This window comes from Rhinopithecus roxellana, chromosome 6 (assembly GCF_007565055.1).
Source record: "Rhinopithecus roxellana isolate Shanxi Qingling chromosome 6, ASM756505v1, whole genome shotgun sequence".
NCBI lineage: Eukaryota > Metazoa > Chordata > Mammalia > Primates > Cercopithecidae > Rhinopithecus > Rhinopithecus roxellana.
The window spans coordinates 146,011,596-146,025,410 of record NC_044554.1 but is presented as its reverse complement, the minus strand read 5'-3'; the positions used below and the strand labels follow the sequence as shown (position 1 = coordinate 146,025,410).

The 13,815-nt window shown below is 42.0% G+C and overlaps 1 protein-coding gene across 3 annotated transcripts; it reads right to left on the bottom strand.

The window, feature by feature from the left end:
• Positions 1-1,084: 1,084 nt before the first annotated feature.
• CBX3 (chromobox 3) lies at positions 1,085-13,409 on the bottom strand. 3 transcript variants are annotated; one of them, XM_030933164.1, is made up of 6 exons: positions 13,271-13,400; positions 11,805-11,856; positions 8,092-8,234; positions 6,124-6,286; positions 2,668-2,762; positions 1,085-2,344 (listed from the first exon to the last, which is right to left on the bottom strand). In XM_030933164.1, exons 2-6 carry the CDS (start codon positions 11,826-11,828, stop codon positions 2,218-2,220), a joined length of 552 nt encoding a protein of 183 aa, XP_030789024.1. In that variant the 5' UTR covers positions 11,829-11,856; positions 13,271-13,400; the 3' UTR covers positions 1,085-2,217. The 3 variants fall into 3 exon arrangements, with proteins under 3 accessions (XP_030789024.1, XP_010354834.1, XP_030789025.1); XM_010356532.2 differs by lacking the exon at positions 13,271-13,400 and adding an exon at positions 13,006-13,160; XM_030933165.1 differs by lacking the exon at positions 11,805-11,856 and having other exon boundaries at positions 13,271-13,409.
• Positions 13,410-13,815: the final 406 nt, after the last annotated feature.

Genomic DNA, 13,815 nt, shown 5'->3' with positions numbered 1-13,815 from the left:
TCTGAATTGTTACAAGAAGCCTATTACACAGACATCAGAGGGTAGAAATGATAGAAAAAGGGTTTTCTCTTCATCTAAAGACCTAAGCTCCAGGAATTCAAGAACTTGAACGAATGGTTTGGCTCAATCCTTCCATAATACACCGTGGTAGCCAGGAGAGACGGAAAGAGGAAGAGGGGAAGGGGGAGAAAGATAATGCAAGATGCTCTACTGCTTGCTGGTTCTGAAGATGGAAAGGGCCAGGAACCAAATATAGGTGGCCTTTTGAAATGGAAGAGACAAGGAAAAATGATTCTGCCATCGAAAACTCCAGAAGGAACTCCCCTGATAACCTGACTTCAGCTCGCTGATTTTTGGACTTCTGACCCACAGAACTACGGTAAGCCATAAATGGGTTAAATTTGTGGTAATTTGTTAAAGTACCAATAGGAAAGTAATACAAACATAAGTATAAAAGGACAGTATTTTAAAAATTTTTTTGAGAGTCTGTCATCCAGGCTGGAGCACAGTGGCATGTATATATAGCTGTCTTAAACTCCTAGGCTTAAGGGACCTTCCCAAGTAGCAAGGACTACAGGTGCAAGACACCACACCCAACTAATTTTGAAATTTTTTGTAGAGGTGGGGTCTCGCTGTGTTGCCGGGCTGATCTCAAACTCCTGGGATTCAAGTAATCTTCCTGCCTTGGCCTCCCCAAATTTTGGGATTACAAGGACATCAGTTATTTCCTTTTCTGTATGGATTTTGGAAATCAATTAAAATGTGTCTATCATCACACTGAGCCCTATCAGAATACTTTACGTTCTTTAGAAGATAGTTACAACCACCAGATTTTAAAACCTCATTTTAATGAGACAATTCCTCCTAGTGATCACATGAAACTAACTTTTATCTCCCAACTGTGGAAACATTCCTGTGGAAATACATATTCAAGTTTAAAACTCATAAGCTCAAAAGATCTAGGATATGTACTCTAATGCCTTACTAGTATCATCCAACTTATAAACAAAGATAATCCAATGAGTGCGGGCGTTTCTATTTCTACCGTAAAGGTGTATCAAATAAAGAAAGAAAAGTCTAATAATTGCATAAAGGAATATAAAACTATTTATTAACCACTGTTCACCAGTATTTACAATAAAGTAAACAATATACAGTTGGATAACACTCTGATTACTACAAAGTTGTTCTTCCTGGCTTTTGTTAAACCAGTAAAGCAAGTAACTGAAGATTGAGCCTACATGTAAGGTATCAGTTGGGGTAAAGAAAAAACATGCAGGTCAATAGGTTAGATTACAAAAGGCTGTTCACACATTTATGGCAGCAGGTCCTCAACTGCCAACATCTCTAACCATCTGATTAGGTTTATATGAGCGAAGTCTTACATATTCCATTCATCATTACCTTTTAGTCAGTACAGCAACAGGGATTTCAACATTTTGTTAAGGAATGGCTCACTAGGGAAAATTTTAAATTTTCATTTAACTTAGTTTTGTTTAGCTAGTTAAAACACACTAGCATTTGTCTAGTTTCCTCACATGGATGAGGAAACCTGCTGCGATGGCAGTGATAAAATTTTTCCTTTTAGGAATTTTGCAAATAAACCACTGCAATTATAGATACTTTAAAATTATCCAATTTAAATTGTCCTATTTAGAATTACTTATTCCACTTGAAATATATGGCTTCAGGAAAATTTTCAATTTAACTTGAAGTGAGTATCTCTTACTTTGGTCAGAATATTGGCATCTCAGAAACATGGGTTTACTTGTGATGTTTTGTTTGGGTGAATGCTTAAAAACAAAGAAAAATTTACATATGCATTTTATGGATACACACACACACAAAAACATGTAAAAAACCTAAAATGGTCCTTAGGCTTATGAGAACACAAGTTTTGATTGAGTAATGACTATGGACATTTCCCCCAACATTTAGAAAAGCTGTTCTTCAATGAAGAGGAAATAATATACCATGGTATCAAATGTTCTTTTCTGATAAAGGAAGCAACTACAGAAAGCTTTTATTTATTTGTTCAAAGTAACCAGTGCTATGGATGCAAAAAACCCCCCAACAACTCTTCCAACGCTACTTTCAAAACAAACATATCAAACTTGATTTTCATTAGGATGTAGTTATTTTGTTACACTAGTAAATCAAAATCCAAGACCCAAATTTTATATATATATATAAATATATATAAAAAAATGTGAACAATTATTGAGCTTCATCTTCTGGACAAGAATGCCAAGTTAGTCTCTCTTCATAAAAAGCAATTACAATTTGAGGACACTTCATATTTGCCTCTTTTGCCAGCACCAAGTCTGCCTCATCTGAATCTTTCCTGTTTTAAGAAAAAGAAAAATTCAGTTACAAGTCTAAGTTGTTTGTCAACTGACAACCATTCATTTAAAAAAATAATAGTCCAAACAAAAGGTATTAAGTGCTCCAGGAGGGTTATATGTTACTTGTTGCTATGTTCTAATAAACTTCATTTTCAAAACAGGCCCCAGTTTGCTGACCCTTGCTTTAAAACACTACTAGTAGAACTAACCAGAATCATCCTCTCGGCAGGTAATTTTTCCCTACCTAATGATGAAAACCATTTCACGAATTTAAAAAAAAGTCTATTCTTACTTTCAAATCTAACAGTCCCTGCATACTCACCATTTCATAAGAAACATCAATTCTCCACTGCTGTCTGTGGCACCAATTATTCTTTCAGGATCAAGACCTCTGGCAAATCCTCTTGGTTTGTCAGCCTGTTTAGAAGACATTTTTTTCATACAGCAAACTCAAGAGTATTAAATTGTTTTCACGGCGTTATTTTAAATAAACACGTTCCAATAGCGAGACAGAAATGACTAGAGCAAGAACCCATATTTAGTAATTAAAAACATCTGATTTCCATTAACAAGTAGAAAAACAACCTGAGTTTGATACTCAACGTAGAACACTTAAAATTTCCAAAAACATTCAGAATCAAAACTCAAGAAAATTACTGCATTCAGTGACACCAAAGGCAGAGTTGTGTGGGCATACAGAAAAACTAATCTCTTTATTTCTGGTAATAATAAAGTCTTGAAAGTTAATATATTTCAAATTACTTCCAGGAATTAGTCTGAATTACCAATGCATTTTAAAAGCATAAACAAAACACAAACAGTGAGAAATATTAAAAATGTTAAAACTCACACCAACTATCTGTGATCATTCTAAATGATAGGAAATGTTAGAACAAACTTGTCTAACCTGCAGCCCAGGACGGCTCCGAAGGTGGCCCAACACAAATTTGTAAACTTTCTTATACTGAGACTTTCTTGTGATTTTTGTTGTTGTTGTTGAGACGGAGTCTCGCTCTGTCGCCCAGGCTGGAGTGCAGTGGCCGGATCTCAGCTCACTGCAAGCTCCGCCTCCCGGGTTTACGCCATTCTCCTGCCTCAGCCTCCTGAGTAGCTGGGACTACAGGCGCCTGCCACCTCGCCCGGCTACTTTTTTGTATTTTTAGTAGAGACGGGGTTTCACCGTGTTAGCCAGGATGGTCTCGATCTCCTGACCTCGTGATCCGCCCGTCTCGGCCTCCCAAAGTGCTGGGATTACAGGCTTGAGCCACCGCGCCCGGCCGATTTTTTTTTTTTTTAAGCTCATCAGCTGTGGTTGGTGTTAAGTCTATTTTATGTGTAGCCCTAGACAATTCTCCTAATGTGGCCCAGGGCCGCCAAAATATTAGACGCCCTGCACTAGAAAGTACTTAATATAAACCAGTGGTTCTAAAAATGTGGTCTACGGATTCATTGGGGATTCCAGAGTTCTTTTTGGGAGGGGTTTGTGTAAGGCCCCCTTTTTTCACCTATTTGTGACTTTGGATTGTCTTCATATACCTCCACCAAAACAATACGCCACAGCAATCAAATGTGTTTAAGTAAAATTGCCTTAAGACACAAGTGGAAGATTTGTAAAAATGTAAAATGCTACCCTTCTCAACTTTTTTAGAAAAGTCATTTTAGAAATTTGTTTTAATTTCTACCATGTTAGTATTGATAGTTATAACCCATATAAACAAAAGCTCTCTGGGGATTCTCAATAATTTTTTTAGAATATAAAGAGGCCTTGAGACCAAAAAAAGTTGGAGAACAAATGATATCAATAAATCCTTTATTCCTGTCAGAGTTTTACGTCAATGTCACAGGCTCTGGAGTAACACTGCCAGGGTGAGAATGATGGACCTACCCCACTTACGAGCTGTGTGGCTTTGGGCAACTTAACCTCTTTGTGGTTTCATAAAACAGAATTTTAGTATCTACAGCACAGGTATTTCATAGCACATTAAAAGCAAAGGATTTGGCACACAGTATGGCACATGGTAAGGGCTCAATAAGTATTGTTAAAGTTGTGCTTGATTTATTATTTAATAATTTTCGGAGACAAGGTCTTGCTCCATTGCCTAAGCTGACGTGCATTGGCATGATCACAGTTCACTACACCTTCAACTCCCAGGCTCAAGCAATCCTTCTGCTGCAGCCTTCCAAGTAGCTGAGACTACAGGAGGTGTCCACCATGTCTTGCTGATTTTTTTTCTCTTTGTAGAGATGGGGTCTCACTAAGTTGCCCAAACTGGCCTCCAACTCCTGGGCTCAAGCAATGTTCCTGCTTTGGTTTCCCAAGGTGCTGGGATTATAGGCGCGAGCCACCGTGCCTGGCCAAAACCTTGCTTCTGCTAAGCATATGATTTACTTTCAAAACCAAATTTGTAGTCAATCTCGTTTCCTCATCTGTAATAGCGATTACACCTATGACCTTATACAGAGTTATCATGAAGGTTGTACTTCTTTGCTTCTAGTTCAAATGATTAAGTTTTAAATCATGTTTATAGTGCCTAAGCCTAGAACCTAATTCAGCACCAAGATGTTTCCCCAAATTGCCACACTAGTACAGCGGGCAAGATAAGTATAATCTGTTTTACAGTCAAGGATGTAAGTAAGAAGTTACCTGACTTGACTGAAGCCACAGAGACGTAAGTAAAGGAAAGACTGGACCAAAACACATGTATAGTGAATCAACTGAATGTCTCAATTCATGTCAAGAAAGTGTGTAATAATTATCAAAGATTATAGACTTCAAAATCAAGGCATTGTTTGGCAATACAAAGATGACATGCAAATACTTTTTGGTGGTCAATGCCATTAATGGACTATAATCAGAAAGTTCTGTTTGCATTGTTTTTACTATAGTGCAAAGGCTTTCAAAAATCTTAATATTGTTTGTACTTAAGATTACTAGCCTGGGACCACAGGTAATTAATGGGTCTAATCAGGGATCAAATCCATGAAACTAAGAAAAATTGCACTAGCACAACCTAAGTGGCATAAGCACTTATAGCACATTTACACAATGTAGGCTAAACCATGCCCATCCTTATTGTCCTAAATATTAAAATATTTAAAATACGATTAAGAGGCCTTTTATAAAAGTATCTGCGTTTTAAAAAAGCCATCAAAGCTGGGCTTGGTGGGGTGGCTCACGCCTCTAATCCCATCACTCTGGGAGACCAAGGCAGTTGGATCACCTGAGGTCAGGAGTTCGAGATCAGTCTGGCCAACATGATGAAACCCCGTCTCTACTAAACATACAAAAATCAGTCAGGTGTGGTGGCGCACCCTCATAATCCCAGCTACTCTGGAGGTGGAGGTTGCAGTGAGCCGAGATAGCGTAACACTGCACTCCCGCCTGGGCGACAGAGGGAGACTCTGTCTCCAAAAAAAAAAAAAGGAAAAGCTGGGTGCGGTGGCTCACGTCTGTCATCCCAGCACTTTGGGAGGCTGAGGCGGGAGGATCACGAGGTCAGGAGTTCAAGACCAGCCTGGCCAACATGATGAAACCCCATCTCTATTAAAAATACCAAATTAGGCGGGAGCCTGTAATCCTAGCTACTTGGGAGGCTCAGGCAGGAGAATGGCTTGAACCTGGGAGGTGGTGTTGCAGTGAGCCAAGATCATGCCATTGCACTCCAGCCTGGGCAATAAGAGCAAGTCTCCATCTCACGGGGGGCGGGGAGGGGGGGAAGAAATCAAGCCATCAACGTTTTACATAAGGACAGGCTGGTGGGCAGTATTTTATACTTACAGCATCTCTTTTCTTCTTTGATTTGCTGTCATCAGATTCACTGTCAGATAAAGATTTTCTTTTTGTACCATCTTTTTCTTTGCCAGCTTTCTGAGAGTTAAGAAATGCTTCAATCAACTCTGGACAATCTAAATTTTCTTCAGGTTCCCAAGTATTGTCAGCACTGTGTTTAGTTTAAAAAAAAAAAAATGATTGAATTAGACACGATTCATCACCATTATCCAGATCCATTTTAATAGACACCTGGGGGAATAAAAAGTCCTCTGTACTGCAGATACTAACAATTTCCTCCTTCCCTACACTACCCCACCCCCTGGCCTGCCTCTGCCAAAGACAGGGTCTTGCTTTGTTGCCCAGACGGGAGTGCAGTGGTGGAATCATAGCTCACTGAAGATTCCAACTCCCGGCTCAGGCGATCCTCAGCCTTAGCCCAAGTAGCTGGGACTGCAGGTATGCACCACCATGCCCAGCTAACTTAAAACACACATACGTTTTTTTTTTTTTTTTTTTTTAATAGAGAAGGGGTCTCATTTTGTTGGCCAGGCTGGTCTTGAATTCCTCGTTTCAAGTGATCCTCCAGCCTTGGACCCTCAAAGTGCTGGAATTACAGGTGTGAGCCACTGCACCCAGGCCCTACATTCTAATTTGAGACTCCAAATTAGTAAATCCAAATTACTCGGTAGAGAACAAAAGTCTCTGCTCTGAGTATTGAACCCAGCACTTTGGGAGGCCAAAGCAGGTGGATCCCTTGAGGTCAGGAGTTTGGGATCAGCCTGGCCAACATGGTGAAACCCTGTTTCTGCTAAAATACAAAAATTAGCCGGGCATAGTGGCAAATGCCTGTAGTCCCAGCTACTCGGGAGGCTGAGGCAGGAAAATCACTTGAACTCGGGAGGCAGAGGTTGCAGTGAGCTGAGATCACGCCACTGTACTCCAGCCTGTGCAACAGGGCGAGACTCCGTCTCAAAAAAAAAAAGTCTTTTACATTACTTATTACACTGCACATGGCCAAATGCAGTATAATTTTGCTAGTGGCCTTAAGTTTTGGGAGAAGAAAAAGGGAGGAGCCCATTCATTTCCTAAAGTTTCGCTAGGTAAAAATAATTTTTCATGTTTCATGGGCTTAATAAAGTATGGACTTATGATACATACTTAATTTCAACTAAAAATACTGGAGAATAAAACAGGCAAACGTAAATCGCCCATTCAACTCATATTTCCCAAACTGCTATGAATTAAATGTGAAGAGCAGGGAAAGCACGAGATAACAGATATGTGAAGCCCAATCACTTGACTACCATATGCTCTATCTCCAGCAAGCTCAGGAAATTGATCTCCACCTATCCATTTTTAATTGTCACTGCCTATGGAGCTTTGTGATGTAACAGGAAAGAATCAAAGCAGATAAGCACAACAAACACTAAGTGTTAAAGTATGTAATTGCTGCATGTTCAAGTTATTCACATTTTGTGAAAATTATCAAGAATCCATATCAAAGAACACAAGGAACCAGAGAGCTTAAAACATGCCCAGGCTCTACTTCTTAGATATTAGGATATAATAAACTTAGTATAAAGCCTAGATTATATGTAATCCTGTATGAGACCCACTAGTCTATACTGTATAGCTTCAATGTTTTTTAGTACGCTGTGTGGAGGAAAACAAGGCAGATTGTTATAATCTGTATAATATCTAACCACATTAAAATATATTACATAGTAAACTACACTCTATAATTTTATAAATTTGACTCCCCAGGGTAATAAACTAGTCTCTAGTCTGCTCAGCTTCAACTGTACAATAAAGTCTTGGTTCTTTTTAAATAGACTTCAAATAAGATACCTAAATTCAAGGTGTCTTTACATTTAAAGACATCTATGGGAAAGCAGGTAAAAGAGGTTAAAAACAAATTCTAAAACCACTTAGCTGCAGTCAAACATACAATAAAGATGCACTAAAGTTTCTTACTCTGTAAATCCCTTCCACTTCAGGAAATATTCCACTTTCCCATTCACTACACGTCGATCTAGTACTTTTTCCACCACAAATTCTTCAGGCTCTGCCTCTTCAACTTTTTTACTCTTTCCATTCTGTTTTTTTCCCATTTTTTGCTAAAATAAAACAAATGAGAAATTAAGAAATATTCTTCTTGAATTTTGGGCACATTTTCAATGCTCAATTGCTTACATTATTACATTCAACATAAATATTTACTTCCATATCCCAAGGCAGACAGGGAAAGATTAAAAGTCAACAGACAATAAAATAAAAGAATGCTTTATTTTGTTGATTTAGCTCAAACTTATGACCCACCACCAAAATAATACAATCAAAAACACTATCTAGAAAAATTATTTTTTTTCCAGTCTTGTTTTTTTATTGAGACAGGGTCTCTCACTCTGTCGCCCAGGCTGGAGTGCAACGGCGTGATCTCGGCTCACTGCAACCTATGCCTCCCTAGGTTCAAGCAATTCTCAAGCCTCAGCCTCCCAAGTAGCTGGGATTACAGGCACATGCCACCATGCTGGGCTAATTTTTTTTATATTTTTATTAGAAACAGGGTTTCACCATGTTGACCAGGCTGGTCTCAAACTCCTGATTTCAAGTGATTCACCCGCCTCTGCCTCCCAAAGTGCTGGGATTACAGGCGTAAGCCACTGCTCCCGGCCCCGTAGTCTTAAAAGACCAAGTTTACTAGAGTTTTCACTCATTTTAACAACACAGCAACTATGCAGGAAGTACTTAAAGGGTGATACAGACAAGAAAATAGTAGTGACAGGTCTTAGGTGAACCCACAGACCTAAGAGCCTCCTTCTCAATTCAAATACTAATGTCAAAAGCTTCAATAATACAGATAAAAGGTAAGCGCAGAATGAAAACATGGTTCACGATCCTGATACCAACTGCAGGGTCAACTATGGAGACCACTAGGAGGTTAAATTAAAGGACAAGATTATTTTTCCATCTCTGTAGATAATATTTCCTACCACTTAGAACCTATATAGCTGTCACTTCAAGAGGACAAAAGGGGAGATTTTAATTCCCTAAGGTGAAAAAAAATCCTTCCTTCCTGGTTTCTCAAGACAAAGTCTATATTTGTAGCCAACTTCACTTTAAACAGGCATTTTTTGGTATGACACTATTTAAGAGAAGCAGGAGACCAACCTCAACCAGCTCTTTCCAATAGCTCAAGATTTGCTATGAGAGGATTAAAAATGGGGAAAATTTTTATGAGATTAAAAATGGGGGGAAAAATCCCCGAAATGGTTAATCAGAAGATCCTATGGGCAGAGAAGGAATCCACCTTAACATTTCATTTTAAAACAAATGCTACTGCTGGGCGTGGTGGCTCATGCCTGTAATCCAGCACTTTGGGAGGCCGAGATGGGCAGATCACCTGATGTCGGGAGTTTGAGACCAGCCTGACCAACATGGAGAAACGCCGTCTCTACTAAAAATGAAAAAGTAGCCAGGCGTGGTGGTGCATGCCTGTAATCCCAGCTACTTGGGAGGCTGAGGCAGGAGAATCGCTTGAACCCGGGAGGCCGAAGTTGCGGTGAGCCAAGACCACGCCATTGCACTCTAGCCTGGACAAGAGAAAAACTGTCTCAAAAAAAACCCCCACAAAACCAAAAAACCCAAATACTATTAAAAAAAGATAAACCTTAATTGCCCAGTCACTAAAGCCATCCCACAAGTAAAGCAGCAAGCAGAAAAAAGTTAACAGCAACACCTCAAGGCTACAAAAGGATATTTCAAGCTATGCAGGCATATGAAGTGCGCAGACACATATGTAAGAAAGGCCTCAAGACTGCAAAATGACATTTCAAGCTATGCAAGCAAGCATATAGGTAACACACACACACACACACACAATAAAAGTCCCCTGGAATACAAAAAAATGCAGCAAACACCTGACTTCTTTGGATACCACTTCCAAGTCAGGTCTTATGATTCTCATTAGTCAAGATACTTGAGTACTGGGCCCAAATAGCTTTCTGCCACTATACAGTACAAGAAGGTAGAAATAATAGTGGGAGAAGCAAAGACAAACTGGAATAGACACCTATACTACATGAAAAACAAAACAGCTACTGCCACAAAGGGAGAAGGCTAACAAAATAAAGAAGAAGTAAAAAATAAATATACAAAATTAAAAGGATATACACTAAGGTTAAAAAAAGAAAAAAAAAAGCAGACAAAATACCATACGGTATTTACTACTATGGCATTCATAAGCTAGTTTCTTTTTTTTTTTTTTTGAGACGGAGTCTTGCTCTGCCACCCAGGCTGGAGTGCAGTGGCCGGCTCTCAGCTCACTGCAAGCTCCGCCTCCCGGGTTCACGCCATTCTCCTGCCTCAGCCTCCCGAGTAGCTGGGACTACAGGCGCCCACCTCGTCGCCCGGCTAGTTTTTTTTATTTTTATGTAGAGACAGGGTTTCACCGTATTAGCCAGGATGGTCTCGATCTCCTGACCTCGTGATCCGCCCGTCTCGGCCTCCCAAAGTGCTGGGATTACAGGCTTGAGCCACCGCGCCCGGCCCATAAGCTAGTTTCAAATGCTCACCATTTTCTTTTGTTGTATATGTTTGGCTTAACCCAGCACTTTTTTCTAAACGTGGATTTGAGTCAAAATAAATTTCCCATTATTTAAGTGAAATTAACAGTACACATATCTCACGACACTAATGAATTTTTAAAATGAAAAGTTAAAAAGTTTTAAAGTGGCCAACCTGTGATCCTTCACAAAATAAACTACTTAAATACCAATAAATAACAGACCCCAAAGAGTATCAATTGAGTGCAAAAACAACTTCTGTTTTCCAGGGTATCTGACTTAACATAGAATCTAATGATGGCACAAATTAAAAATCACCAACGTGCCCTTTCTAGTGTGAAATCCAGAGAGAACATATACAGACCAAAAATAAATGCTTTACTTTACCTAAGACACATTAACATTCACCTTTACCCGCTTAAGATTAATGCAGTATGTTGAGAGTTAAATATTGTGACAACTGTAACTTTGAATTTCATGATTTTTACGTGAATATTTCAGGGTTTTAAAAAACTTGTAACATGACATGGCTGAATAAGATACAGAAAATCTAGCCTTTTCTCCCTTCTGGATCGTATTTGCTATTTCGATCTTTTTTCAAAAAAAAAAAAAAAACACCGCAATGAATTATATTTAAGATTCTTCTATATTTCCAAGTAAAAGATTATATTACCAAAGTAATTTGAAAGATTCAGTAACTTTTGCTCCAACCTAGGTGCACAAGGTACCTGGTTCTTTAAATCTGGCTTTAATGAAAATACTTCTCCAGAATTCTGGGGATTTAAGGAAAATTACGCCAACCAACAAGGGCTTTATCATTTTATGTAATATTTTTCCACGTTGCAAAAATGTGTGTATTTCTATCTGAAGATAAAAATCCTCAGCAAAATCCACATTGCACTGTCCTTCAAAGATTAAACTAGTTAAGACGCTATTAAGTCAACTCAGCAAGTATCTCCATGTAATGAATTCGTTTTGCTCCTAATTTTCCCCTATAATTATACTAGGAGAGCTGGGAAATACGTCGATGTAAATTTCTCAACCACAAAGACGCAAAGTTACCCTTTGGGGAAAAAAACCTTGGGTTAAATCCTTACATACTTTAGCTTTTCATTAACTTACCAATGTAGTTTTATTGGAGGCCATTTTTTATTGCAGACTTGAAGAACTATTACTAGAAAAATGCATGACAGTTAAGAGAAGTTTGCACGACACAGAAAAGGTAACTAAATACAAGTTCTGTTTGGATTCCAACCCCCAAGTAGGGAGCGCACATTTCAAACGTTGATACAAATCCAGAGTAGATTTGCGCTCCTACCTACATTGCTGATGATGCACGTAAGTACGTGTTCTAACCATGTGAGTCTAGACTTTACTGGGGATCTTGGTACCTAAGGCAGCTTCACATGGCTTAAAATAGGAGACAAATATCTTTTCCAATCTAAGTCCCATTTGTAATAAAGTCTATGTTCCATTTTTAAAGGACAATCCTTTCGCTTTAAAACCATGCACGATTACCCAAACAACTCACAACTGTAAACCACTGTGAATCTTCTCTGTTCTGCAATCCTAACTTTGTTTCTGCTCAGAAACCCTCTCTCTTTCCAATCGGCAGTTATCTAACTAAAGGAAAAAACTTAACGATGCTTCAGCCCCGTTTCGTGACACTTTCAAGACGCAATCACCTTTTGCATACACCCGCTCCCCCTCCGCCTCCGACCCCCTCCGCTGGAGCCCTCCGTCCCCAGGCCTAAGCGCAGGTGCCCGCCCCCACCCGGGAGCGCGGGCCTCGTGGTCAGCGCATCCGCAGGGAGAAACAAAGGCCGCGGCGCGGGGGCTCAAGGGCACTGCGCCACACGGCACGCGCCTACCCCCCGCGGCGGCCACGTTAACGAGACGGCCGTCGCAACCTCGGGACAGTCCGCCGCGCGCCGCCAGGCCTCGCGGAAGCGGGACCACAAGCCGCCCTCCCGGAGGCCCAAGTCTCGACCCAGCCCCGCGTGGCGGCTGGGGGAGGGGGCGCCTCCGCCGGAACGCTGGTGGGGGAGGGGAGGGAAAATGCGCTTTGTCTCGAAATAGGGCGACGGTCGCCACAGCTCCCTACCCCCTCGAGGACCGAACAGTCCCCCCACTAACTGCCGGCGCCGGCCCTGCGCCAGGTCAGCCGCGAGGCCACCGCCCGACCCTCTCCAATCCTTCCCGCAGCTCCCGGCGCGGGGTCCGGCAAGGAAGGGACGGGAGCGGAGAACCGGGCCCCCGGGGCGCGTGCAGCATCTGATGCACCACCACCGAGCGAGGGCTAGAGAGAAGGAAAACCACCGACTTCACCGCCTCTGAGCTGCTCCGGGTCGCGGGTCTGCACCGTCTCCGGCCCTGCGCGCCTACAGCTCTAGCCACATCCGAGCGGGGAGGGAGCCGGGAGCTGCGCGCGGGGCCGCCGGGGGGGGAGGGGTGGCACCGCCCACGCCGGGCGGCCACGAAGGGCGGGGCAGCGGGCGCGCGCCCGGCAGGGGGGAGGGGTCGCGCGCCGCACCCGCTGGGAATTGGGGCCCTAGGGGGAGGGCGGTTGCGAAGACCGCGGCACTTACCGTTCGCAGCGTAGGGCCTGGTGGTCCCCGAGGGGAGGGAGGGGGGAGGAGGGGCGAGAACGGTGACCAGAGTCTCCTCAGCGGTGGCTTTTCTGCTTTGCAGCCTCAGCGCTGGCGCCAAAACCGGACTCCGCCCACTTCCTCGCCCCTGCGGTGCGAGGGTGCGGAATCCTCCAAACGCTGGGGGAGAGAGAGTTGGGAGCTTAAAAACTAGTACCCCTTTGGGACCACTTTCAGCAGAGACCCCTCCTGTGCCCCAGGGGTCAGCTGCATAGACGCGGGTCAGGGTTAGGTCAGTGTGGCGTGAACGATAATTTGAGAAGTTGAATCGGGTGTTTCCGGAAGGGGCTGAGTCAATCCGCCGAGTTAGGACACGGAAAACGAAAAGGGAAGGCTCATACTACGATTTTTCTGGCGGGGGTTATCAAAGGCGTAGCTGCAGGGACCACCTCCCAGGTTGAGAGGGGTGGATCTCCGGGCTGCGGATTAAGCTCCTCCCATCGGCGTTAATTTCAAACTGCGCGACCGTTTCTCACCTGCCTTGC